Here is an 11577-nt window from a genome sequence, read left to right on the forward strand (position 1 = left end):
CACATGATGCACTCTTCCGTGACTAACTTCTTTCACTCAGCATATGTTTGACATTTGTCCATCCGTTATGCAAGCCAGCACCCCGTGCCTGATCATGGCTGAGTAATAGTCCCTTATGTGGACGTGCTACAATTTGTGGAGCATTTGGGTTGTTTCCGGGTCTTTCTGCCATCATGAATGAAGCTGCTGGGAACAGTGTGGACATGTTTTATTTCTGTTGAGTGGACACCTAGGAGTGGACCCGCTGGGCCCTAGGGTCAGTGCGTGTTTCACTTTAGAAGAAACTGTCATGCTGTTTCCCAAAGACGTACAATCTTACACCGTGCCAGTCGTGCATGAGAGAGTTCAGTGGGTGCACGTCTCCCCCAGAGCTTGGTGCTGCCAGACGTCTCCATGTGAGCCCCTCGGGAGGGCGTACGAGGCTCACGGTGGTTCCGACGTGTGTTTCCCTGTGATCGGTGGCGTCCAGCACCTTTCCACGCGCACTCGGCCCATCTGCTTTCCTGAGGTGTACGTTCCCGTCTTTTGCCCATTTTTTAATTTGGTTGATGGTTGTGTTGTTACCGAATTGTAAGGGTTACATATACTCGGGGTGCAAGTCCTTTGTCAGATAGTGGGACATGTGTCACCTTCCATTCTGTGCCTTGCCATTTGGAGTTTAACAACTTTATTGAGATATAATTCTAAATTGTCTTCATAAGAGTATAGTTTTTAGGTTTTTTTTCTTTTCTGGTGCAGTTTTTGTCTTGTAGCTAAGAAATCTTTACCTACTCCAAGGTTGTGAAGATTTTCTCCTATGTTTCTTCTGGGATTGTTATAGTTTTAACCTCCTTTTAGGTCTGTGATTTGTTTCACTTTCATCTTTGTGGGTGGCATTAGCGAAGAGTTGAGGATCATAAACCCTCCCCTGTATTTTCTTAGTAATAAAACCCACAGGGAGCTGCAGTTTGAAAGACCAGGTCACAAACCAAGCCAGAGGTGTCACTGACTTCCTGGCAGGTACTACTCTGTTCAAACAAGATTGTCGTAGCATAAAAGCCAGGGTTCGGGTGCGCCCGGGGGGCCCGGTCGGTGAAGCGTCCGACTCTTGATTCCCACTCGGGTCCTGGGATCGAGCCCCGCATCGGGCTCCATGCCTAGCATGGGGCCTGCTTGAGAGTCTCTCTCTGCCTCCCCCTCTGCCTCTACCCCCCACTCATGCTCTCTAGCTCTCCCTTAAAAAAAAAAAAGCCAGGGTTTGTGGTTTCTTGTGCAAATGTATTGCAGGTAAGCAAGTGCCACGCACTTCTTGTTCTGTCCACTCGTGACTCAGCACTGAGGTCAGATTCATGGGAACATGAAGCTAGGACTTCACCCATAGAGCAGGCGGCCGGGAGCACCGAGGTGAAACAACAGGGTAGGGGTGCTCCCTGTTCCAGACGCAAGCCTCAGGCGGCCCAGGTGGTTGGCCCTCAGATGTGATTTGATAAATCAGCCAAAGCTACTTCTGCAAAAAATGTTTCCCTACTGACTTGCCCCAGCGTCCTAATCCACATTGTTAAGAATCACGGGGGACTATTACCTCCAGAGAACGCACTGATGGTCACCAGAGGAGAGGTGGGGGGTGAAGGGGGAAACAGGGGATGGGGATTAGGGAATACACTTGTCATGATGGAATAAAATACAATAGAAACTCTTCAGTTCTCTGGTTCTCTGTAGTCCGCAGCGGCCGTGGGGAGCACTAGCCTGGGGCTGAGAGAATGCCTGTGAAATCTCTGTGCAGACTTGTGCAGCAGACCTCTACTTTAGGAAGAGGGATTTCTGAAGGGGTTTCTTCAAACCAGCTTTAAAAAAAAAAAAAGAATCACAGGGGAAGTGAAGCATGGATCAGCTGAAATCCCCTGGGAGAAGGCTCAGAGCCTGAGAGCAAGGGGCTCCGGTTTCTTGTTTAGATCAGCTACTCCCTAAGAAAGGCAACGCAAGCCGGGAGGGGACGGAGATTGTGTCCCCGGAGGACGAGGAAGCGTGGGAAGGTCCAGGACAAAGTGTGGCGCTCCTGTCCTGCAGTCAGACCTACTGACCTAAAGTTGGAACTCGGGCTGAAACAAAAGACAAAATTTTCTAATTTATGAACTTTTAAAAAAAGTCTTTATTTGGTGGGGGGAGGGGCAGCGGGAGAGGGAGTGAGAATCCTCAAGCAGACTCTGCACCGAGCGTGGAGTCCAACATGGGGCTCAGTGGATCATGACCTGAGCGGAACCCAAGGGTCGGATGCTTAACCGACTGAGCCACCCAGGCGCCCCCTAATTTATGAACTTTTTTAAGGGGAAAGTTGAACGATGGCTCAACAATAAGTCATTGACCTAAGGGTCTTTGTTCCGACTACCCGAGTATCCTGTGTCTGTCGCTGCCGTTTATCTGTCCACTCTGAACGGTGGGCCAGGGAGCAGGGTCGGTGGGGGCGGGATCAGGGTCACGGGGGCCACAGGGGAGCAGGACGCAGACTCGCCCCCGTGCAGTCTCCATGAGTGACACGGAAAATGACTTCAGGGTAATGAGCACACCCTCAAGAAAATCAGCCGCGGGGCAGAAAAGGCATCCCCTTCCTGGCCCTCCTCCCCTCGATTCAATACCTGTCCCCTGTCTTGAGCTTCGCCCTTTTGCTCAACTCCCAGGCAGGACGCAAATTACATACTGAGGCAAATATGCAATTTATTCATTAAAACGAGAACAAAATTTCCATAACATGGAAACATCGAGTTACATCACCAAAGTTGTTTATTTAGAAGTAGAAGTAAGTGTTGGCAACACTTTTTGTAAGAGTCAAGGAAACTGGGCAGGTTTCACAATCGGGAGTGTCCCTGTTGGCCGGTCAGTAGTATTGCTTCAGGAGAGAGAACATTTCACAGATCTTCCCTGTGACTTCCAGAAAAGTCAGCCAGCCAGACTTGGGTTCGAACTTCTTTACAAAGCCGTCTTCCTATTGGAGAATAAATGTCACAGTTTAAAAATCAGTGGAGACAGATTAGTGGGACGAAAAGCAAAGAAACTGCCACTTCACTAAAGCAGACGGTTGGTGTGGCCCGCGCCCACCCTGGTCGCCCCCGTCCATCCGCACCGTCGCTCAGGGGCAGCTCCATCCAGCGGAAACAGGGCGACGTACAGACGGAAGCGCAAGTTCTCAGTAGCCACATCTTTTTAAAGTAAGAGGAAATATGTAAAACCAGTTTAAAGAATATATTTATCTAAAATATTATGATTTCAATAGATAATCAATGTGAAAATTATGGAGCTATTTTACATCCTGTGTACCCAATCTTTACAATACACTGTGTGTTTTGCACTTACAGCCCATCCGAAATCACACTAGCCACATTTCAAGTGTTCAACGGCCGCATACTGGACAGCACAGCTCTGGAGGATAGAAAGTCTCATTTCTTCTCATTTTCGGTTGTCTGGCATTGAAATATGCATTGATGTTTGTAACCGGAATGAGGGCTCACGAGAAAGCCGAACGCAGCAGCGCCTCGGGGCCCATGAAGACGCTGTTGTTTCTATTATGATTCATTCTCTTTCTGATCACAGTTGTAAAACAACAGGGTGTGAACTGTGCACTGTAATTTATGACGGTAATTACAGAGCATCCTGACTGCAGAGTACCTCTGAGATCACCCAGCCTAATGCCCGCTCTTATTTTGGCAAACAAGGAGACTGAGGCCCCGAGAAAGTGAGTTGCTTGGCGTCACCTAACTCTTTAGTGCTTGGGCCTGGAAGGGAATGCAAACACCGTTCTTTTCATTCCATGAGCTTCCGAACAACTACCCAAAGGATTAGAAAATTGTCGGAATAATATATTTAAGTGTTGCACTTAAGGACACGACGTCCTGGCCTAGCGGGGGCAACAGTCTGCTCCCTCGCTCTCAGGACTTACACACGCACACGTTTCTCGTTCTAGGGACCGTGCCCTGGCTGCTTCCCTTCCCAGGATTTCATGAAGCCCGCGGCAACGGGGCACTGTGACACGCTTCTGTTACCACAGCCGTGACCACTGTCTGTTACAACGGGGCAGTTAACATCTCACCTACATTCCGCTTCTCCACCAGAGAGAGTGAGCAAAGGGAAAAACCGACAAATTCAGCCCTAGGAAGATTAGAGGGTTTTAAACTATAAACAGCTAAAATTAAAAGGAGAGAATTCACAGTAGCTAAAACATGGAAGCAGCCCGAGCATCCATCAGCTGATGAACGGATTATCCAGACATGTATATTCATACAGTGGAATGCCAGTCAGCCTTGAAAGAGGCTCCGACCCCGCTACACTGTGGACGGGCCTCCACCATGTGACGCTCAGCGAACTAAGCCCGTCATGACATGACAAATACCGCATGATCCCATTTATTTTTTTTAAAGATTTTATTTATTTATTTGACAGAGAGAGACACAGCGAGAGAGAGAACACAAGCAGGGGGAGTGGGAGAGGGAGAAGCAGGCTTCCCACTGAGCAGGGAGCCCGATGTGGGGCTCGATCCCAGGACCCTGGGACCATGACCTGAGCCGAAGGCAGACGCTTAACGACTGAGCCGCCCAGGCGCCGCACATAATCCCATTTACATGAAGTACTCAGAATAGAATCATAAAGACAAAGTAGGATGGTGGTTGCCGCGATCTGGGGCGCAGGGATGGGGAGCGAGCATTCGGGGCGCGGGGTCCTGCGGGCAGATGCCAGTGATGCCAGACAAGAGCACCACGTACTCCGGTCCGAGCGAGCAGGGCAACGGTCCGCACACCGTGTCAGCCAGCCCTCCCTTGTTAGACGCTGATCCTGGGGCCAGTCTGGAAGCATTAGTTCTAAGAAGGAAGGCAGCCCAAATGTCTAATAATTGGGAATTGGTTAAGTACTCATGATGCATAAAGTTGGTGGGATATTCTGCAGACGTTAGCAATGTCAGCATGGAGCCCGTGAGGCAGGGTTGAAAATATTTGTGAAATCACATGAGAAACTCTTACATGCGCCGTCATTCTAATTACATACGATGGATGCACGCAGACACGTTAGGGTGGTGGGAGTGATTTTTCTTCTTTCACACATATATTTTCAATGTATTTTAATACCATTACGTGGGGGCGCCTGGGTGGCTCAGTGGGTTGAGCGTCCGACTCTTGATTTCAGCTCAGGTCATGATCTCAGGGTCCTAGGATCAGGCCCTGCATCGGCCTCCGCCCTGAGCATGGAGCCTACTTAAGATTCTCTGTCTCCCGGTTCTTCTGCCCCTCCCCACCCTGCTCGCGTTCTCTCTTGAAAAAAAAATCATATGAGAATAGATATAGAACTAGGGATTCAATATCCTGTCAGTAATGCAGTAATAAGCAAGGAGTGCCCAGATCTGGTTCTTTCTGGGGATAGTTTATATTAAATTCAGCCTCCTCGGCTTCAAGAAAGCCTAAAGCATAAAATAATATCCTGCATCCGTAATTCGAAGAAAACCAGACCCTCAGAATAGTTTAGATCTAGGAAAATACCATGGTGTTATTCCCAAGCTTCTCTAGTGATTATTCACTCAGTTATTCATTCGACAAATACTTACTGAGCATCGGCCACCTGCCGGGCACTGTTTTAAGCACTGGAACAGACTGGTGACCTGAACATGCAGGAGCCCTGGCCTCACTAGGCTTGTGACGGAGACACGCAGTCCTGAGCAGGGCACAGGGGTCGAGCGGTGGGGGTGCCCTCAGAGACGGGGCGGCTGAGGGAGACCCCCTCCCCCCACCCCCGGGGAGGGCCACGGGGGGCCATGCACACCTCTGGGGGGAGGTCATTCCAGCAGCGGCAAGAGCCAGCACAAAGGCCCTGGGGCGGGGAGGGGGGAGGTGGAGTGCGCTTAGTTATCCTGGGAGGCTGGAGCCAAGAGAGCGCAGGAGGGACTCCTAGAAAATGAGATCCGACGGGGTTTGAGTAGAGCAGTCAGGACTTCATGTTTTGTGCTTGCGCCCAGGGTGAAGGGGTGCCGGAGAGGGTCCGGCCAGGCCAGCACACGGCGGCCTCCGATCTGGCTGCCCCGTGGGGAGCAGGCCGAGGCGGGCCGAGGACCGGAGCAGGGAAATGGGACAGGCTACGGACCGTCAAGAGGGAGACGGGGTCTAGGTGCGCTTTCAAAGGTGCCGCCAACAGGACTCGCTGATGAACCTGATGTAGGGGTGGGGGAGTGGAGGGTGACGCCCAGGGCCAGAGAGTGTTCTGGAAGGACCCACAGGGAGGCTCGAGTTCTGTCTCAGCTCCCTTTTCACAAAATGATCTTAAATCTCAAGTTAAAATTCAAGAGACGCACAGGAAGAATCTGGCTCCCAAATCTAATCCAAGGGTGTGAGGGACTCCTGGAGATTCTGTCACCTCACGAGGAGCTCTTTGCGCCAACGGGACACGGAGTCGCTCGCGTACACGTCTCTGCGCATCCTTTCGTGCAGACCACCCTTTAGAGCAAGCGGGTCATAAAACACCAGCAGCAGACAAGAACTACTTGTCCTCGCTCTTCCTTGGAAAGTACCAGCGCTGCCCGCACATCCCAGCTTTCAAAGGGGCTTTCTGTGGGTGATTTTCAGAATGATTTATTTAAACTTCTTGAAATTGCCCACATGCACTTCACAGTTGTATCGTACTTGACATTTTACAAGGCACTCTTACGGAAATGTCTTCATCTTCTTAGCCCCCTTCGAAGGTAGCTGTGCTTGTCTTCCTCGCGTTCGCACAGAGCGTACGCTAGATCACGCCGTGTTGCGGTCATCCCGTAAGGAATGTGACTCTCGGGTTACTGCCCCGACCCACTCGGGATCACACCTCTGCTGAGGGGCAAAACCAGGATTCCGACCTCCGTTCCGACGCTGGTTCACGCAGTCGCCCATCAGCCCTTATTTGTGGGGTGCCTTCCGGGTCGCGGGCCCTCTGCCGAGCACGGGAAGGACCGTGGGGCCCTGAGCAGACGTGACCCGCCCTGTTCCCGCGTGGCGCCGAGGCCTGAGTGTCCTTTCCGCTTGGCCAGCACAGGTACAGGAGCATGCTCTGGGGGGGGAGGGGGGGCACCAGCCCCTCTGGGGCCTCTACAGCAGAGGGAGTGGCCAGGGCTGCTCTCGGGCCACCTTTCCTCCCCGGTGCTGGAGACATCCTGGCGACCTGCCGGAGCCCCTCCGCTTCCAGCCCTTCACGTGGGCAGGGGGTAGGAGGAGGGAACGGTGCGTGGGGGAGAGGAAGAGAAAAGAGGTGGGAAGCACCCACAAAAGAAGAGGAGAAGGGAGCGAGGAGGGGGGAGGGAGGGAAAGTCACTCCAACCGGTAAGCACGAGAAAGACCACGTGGGGAGTCGACCAGCCCACTGCTGACGCACTGGTCTTCCATCTTCCCCGGGGCCTCTGGTTTCCGCGGGGACTCCTGTCTGACTGCAGGGTATGACTCAGGGCGACTAAGCGTGGTTCGCCAGGGAGTCGGCAGTACGACCGTACTAATGACCGTGATCCTGGACCTGAGTGGGGCCCCTACTGCAGAAGCCGTTCTAGGAGCTTTACGCGAACCAGCGACTGGTTTCATCCGGACGGCAGTCCGGGTGCAGATGGCACTACTCCTCCATTCTACGGACGAGGAAATGAGGCTCGGACACGTTCCGCTGACTCGTTCACGTCCCGGGGGCACCTGGAATCCCGCCCAGGTGCTCGTAGTGTCTGTGCCGCCTCACACGCCGCCTTCTCGACCCGAAAGTTCTCACGCTTGAAACGGCGGTAAATTACAGATATGCTCTGCACGTGGGCTGAATGCTCCTGTCGCCGTGCATCATAGGCCTGCATTTCTCATATGGAGCCCTGACCACAAATCTGGGCGACAGCAGACAGGACAATGGACCCTGTGCTTCCGGATCTGTCATTTTTGAGCAATTTTCACCAATCTGTAAATTCAGACTCTACAAAAGCAGGCGTGTGATTATGCCATTTGCCCCTGGATGACCCCTTCCCGTGTTGAGTTCCCTCGCTCGAGCAGATGTGTCAGCATTTCTGGGAAGGTCTCACGTGGCCGTGCTAGTGTGTGCTGACTCGGATGGGCACAGCCACGCCTTCACAGGACCACGGAAACGCCACATCCAAGGCCTAAGCTCCTCGGGTGCTCCAAGCCCTCCTACACCGAAGGGCCCTGTGAACGCTGAGTGTGCGCGTGGGCACACGTGTGAGTCTGTGTGTCACTCCCACCTGGGCCACCCCGGAAGGCAAGTGCACGTGTGGAAGTCCTCAGAGGCAAGCCCACACCCCCACTGAGGATGATGAGTTCCACGAGCTCAGACTGTGTCGCTGAGAAGTTGAGTTTTGAAGGAACATTCATCAGTGTGTGTGACAAGTCGTGTGAAGCAGCAGGGCGCAGTCTGGGCCCACGGAGGCTCGCACGTGGGCCCCTGCCCTACACAGTGTCGCCTTCGGTGGACTCCTCCCCCCGTGGCCAGCAGAGCTTCCCACAGCCGACCGGAGGAGCGCAGGACCCAGCACCCCCAGGCTTCATCCAGCTCCAGGTCCATGCGAGTCAGGGAGAACAGATGCCCCATGACGACACAGGAAGGGGGCGATGCGGGGCACAGCACATAGGACACGACCCCAGCAAGCGTTAGAACATTTATAATAACCAGGGGCGCCAGACGGAGGAGCGTGTGAACTCCTGACCCCGGGGTCATGAGTTCAAGCCCCAATCGGGTAGGGAGTTTACTTAAAAACAAAATCTTTAAAAAATAAATAAAAAATACAAATAAAATATTTATAATAATGGAAGGCAGCTGTAGTTTTAAAAGACAGTTAACATATCAGAAGATTGTGTGCCCCGTATATAAAAAGAATAAACAAAAATATATTTTTCATATATAAAAATATTTGAAAATAAAAACATACAAGAAAGAATTGCTACAAATCAACAAGAAAGAGACAAAAAGTAGGAAAATGGGCAAAGACTATAAATAGGCAATTCTCTGGTCAGTAAAGGTGGGGACAGGTGCTCAACCTCACTGGCAACCGAGGAAGGAAGAACTAAAACGAGAAGTTGGTCAGATTCTCCTAACCCAGCAGAGGGGGGAAATTAGGACAGGTCAGCTGGAGTGGGGGCAGCGTTGTGGGGCCTGTCTGGAGGCGAGGACCTGGTACGTTGAGAAATGGACACGCTGTCCCGAAGGGGAGCGTGAATGGACATGCTCGGGGAAGTACTGTTTGTGGGGCAAAGTGGAGATAACCGAGAGCTCCACCAGCCCGAGCCGGCCAGACCCTCCACAGCACGGACAGACAACTGCGTGTATGTAGGACTTTTTTTTTTTTTTCCATAGGACTCTTTAAAACATTATATTTTCTTTTTCTTTTTTTTTTTAAGAGAGGGAAAGAGAGAGAGAGAAACAGGTGAGCGGAGGGGCCGAGGGAAAGGGAATCCTAAGCAGGTTCCACGCTTGTTGGAGAGCCCGATGCGGGGCTCGATCCCACGACCCTGAGATCATGACCTGAGCCGAAATCAAGAGCCGGCTGCTTAACTGACTGAGCCACCCAGGCGCCCCAAAAAGCACTATGTATATTTTCTATGGATATATTCAATGGGCAAGATTTGCATGTAACATAGTTGATAACGGTGGGTACCTCCTCTCTAGGGAGAGAAGTCCAGGCTTGGGGGTTGGAGGCAGAGGATCCACGGAGACGTGAGTGCTTTGAAAAAGCCAGTGTTAGGTGTACTGGGTCTAGAGATGAGCCCTGCCATCCAGCTGTGAAAAGCCCCTTCTCAATGACTTGTGACACAGCACTCTCTGCCTCCCACTCTGGGCTTTTTGAGGCTTTGATAATAAAGTGAATTGTTGGTTGGAAATTCCCCAATAGTTCTTGCTGGTGGTACAGCACATTATTTTTTTTTTTATCAACAGGCTTTAACAGCTAGAATTTGTTATATTAGAAAACTGAAAAAAAAATCAGTTTGTAACAATGAACTTGCAAAGATGTACCTGTGTTTTGCAACATAATAACTACCCAAATATAACAGCATCTCATACCAACTCTTTGTTTACTAAACCTACGTTGTCCTGACAGCCTGGCCAGAGCCGAGTCCCGGCCGGGTCCCCATCTGCTGACACAGGGCACTAGGGCGATGCTGCGTGGCTCCCCGATCTCAGCCCCATCGCCTAACACTGTTAGGAATAAAAACGGCAAGCTCATGTATCTGCCAACTACAGAGCTCAGACTCCCTGGAAATGAGCCAGAAATGTCTTCTTGTTTTAAAAATGAGAACCTTTAAAAACAAGCCACCCAAAAAAGATAGTGGATTTTTAACAACTAGCAAGAAGCTGCCGATTCCTATGTCAAAGGTAAGAGCCGTGGAGAAGGTTCCCAGTGTACATACCCAGCCTCCGTTTTGCCTTATCCACTCTCTCATGTGTGTCGTGATGAACTCCGCCACAAAGTAAGAAATCCGAGAAGCATCGGCATCCGGGGAAATTCGCTCCTGGAGGAGCTTCTTGGTGAGAATGCCTTCAAACGCAAATATGGTCACAATCCTTCCCCAGTTAATGACGCCATCCTCAAACTCCTTCTCCATGACCTGGTTGAATATGGTTCTGGCCGTGTCGACGGACACCACATCAAAACTGTCCAGGCACGGTTTCAAGTTCTTCTCGACCTCCCCCTGCACGGAGGAGGCCACGTCCCGGAGCAGCCGGGACGCCCTGCTGGGGGCCGAGCCAGGCTGCGGGACCCGCAGGACATGCCTCACGTAGTCCTGGGCCAGCGTCAGGGTGTACCCGAACTCGCAGTCCGTCATCTTCCTCCCGGCCCGCCGGCCAGCCCAGGCCAAATGAGGCGAGCGCCGGCGGGACCGGGGCTGTGACTCCTGGCGACGCGTGGGGGCCGGTGGAATTTCTGTGTGCATCACCAGCCGGTCCCTCCTCCTCGTCACTCTCGGGCGTGGGCTGGGTGTGAAAGAGAAAGTTGAAAACGTGGAAGCGGAAAACGGTTCAGGAGAGGCCACTTCCTCAAACTGTCAGTGATTAACTCGGGGACTTACGGGCTGAAGCAGGACGGAGAGAAACCAGAACCGCCCTCCCCCGCGGCGGGGCGGCCCGTGTGCAAATCTGGCCGGTCCCCCAACAGATCCGTGCAGACGGCCGTCCGACCCGCGCTGCCACGCTCGCAGCCGGGCGGTATGCACGGTGGCCAGATAGAAACGGCCCCCACGGTGGTCCGCAGAGACGCGGCCGCCGCGGTCAGGGGCGCGGCCCCCCGCCGCGGGGACACGCAGTGCGAGCTGTGCGTGTCAGCCCTGAGCCAGCCCGCAGACGGCGGGCGGCGGAGGGGCGCAGGGCTTGCTCTTACGGGTTGGACAGAGGCGGTGGTCGCACGCCGCTGTCCCTGTACCAGACTCCGCGGAATCGCTCGCGTTGACATGGGTGGTTTTACGAACGTCACCTGCACAAAAGGGTCAAGGCAGCCGCCCAGCTGAGCCGGGCTGGTGACGGGCCGGGACGGAGCTCAGCCAGCCGCAGGGGAGCAGCCGGGGGACAGCGCTCAGGGACACCGCCCTGGACACTGCGGCCCTGAGCCGGGGGGGTGGGGTGGGG

General features: G+C 52.9%; 1 protein-coding gene across 1 annotated transcript; it reads right to left on the reverse strand.

The window, feature by feature from the left end:
- Positions 1-2751: 2751 nt before the first annotated feature.
- On the reverse strand, positions 2752-10894 carry BCL2A1 (BCL2 related protein A1). Its single transcript, XM_032392042.1, has 2 exons — positions 10365-10894; positions 2752-2959 (listed from the first exon to the last, which is right to left on the reverse strand). Exons 1-2 carry the CDS (start codon positions 10887-10889, stop codon positions 2852-2854), a joined length of 633 nt encoding a protein of 210 aa, XP_032247933.1. The 5' UTR covers positions 10890-10894; the 3' UTR covers positions 2752-2851.
- Positions 10895-11577: the final 683 nt, after the last annotated feature.

The sequence above is a fragment of the Phoca vitulina genome, unplaced genomic scaffold (assembly GCF_004348235.1).
Source record: "Phoca vitulina isolate PV1807 unplaced genomic scaffold, GSC_HSeal_1.0 scaffold65, whole genome shotgun sequence".
NCBI classification, from domain to species: domain Eukaryota; kingdom Metazoa; phylum Chordata; class Mammalia; order Carnivora; family Phocidae; genus Phoca; species Phoca vitulina.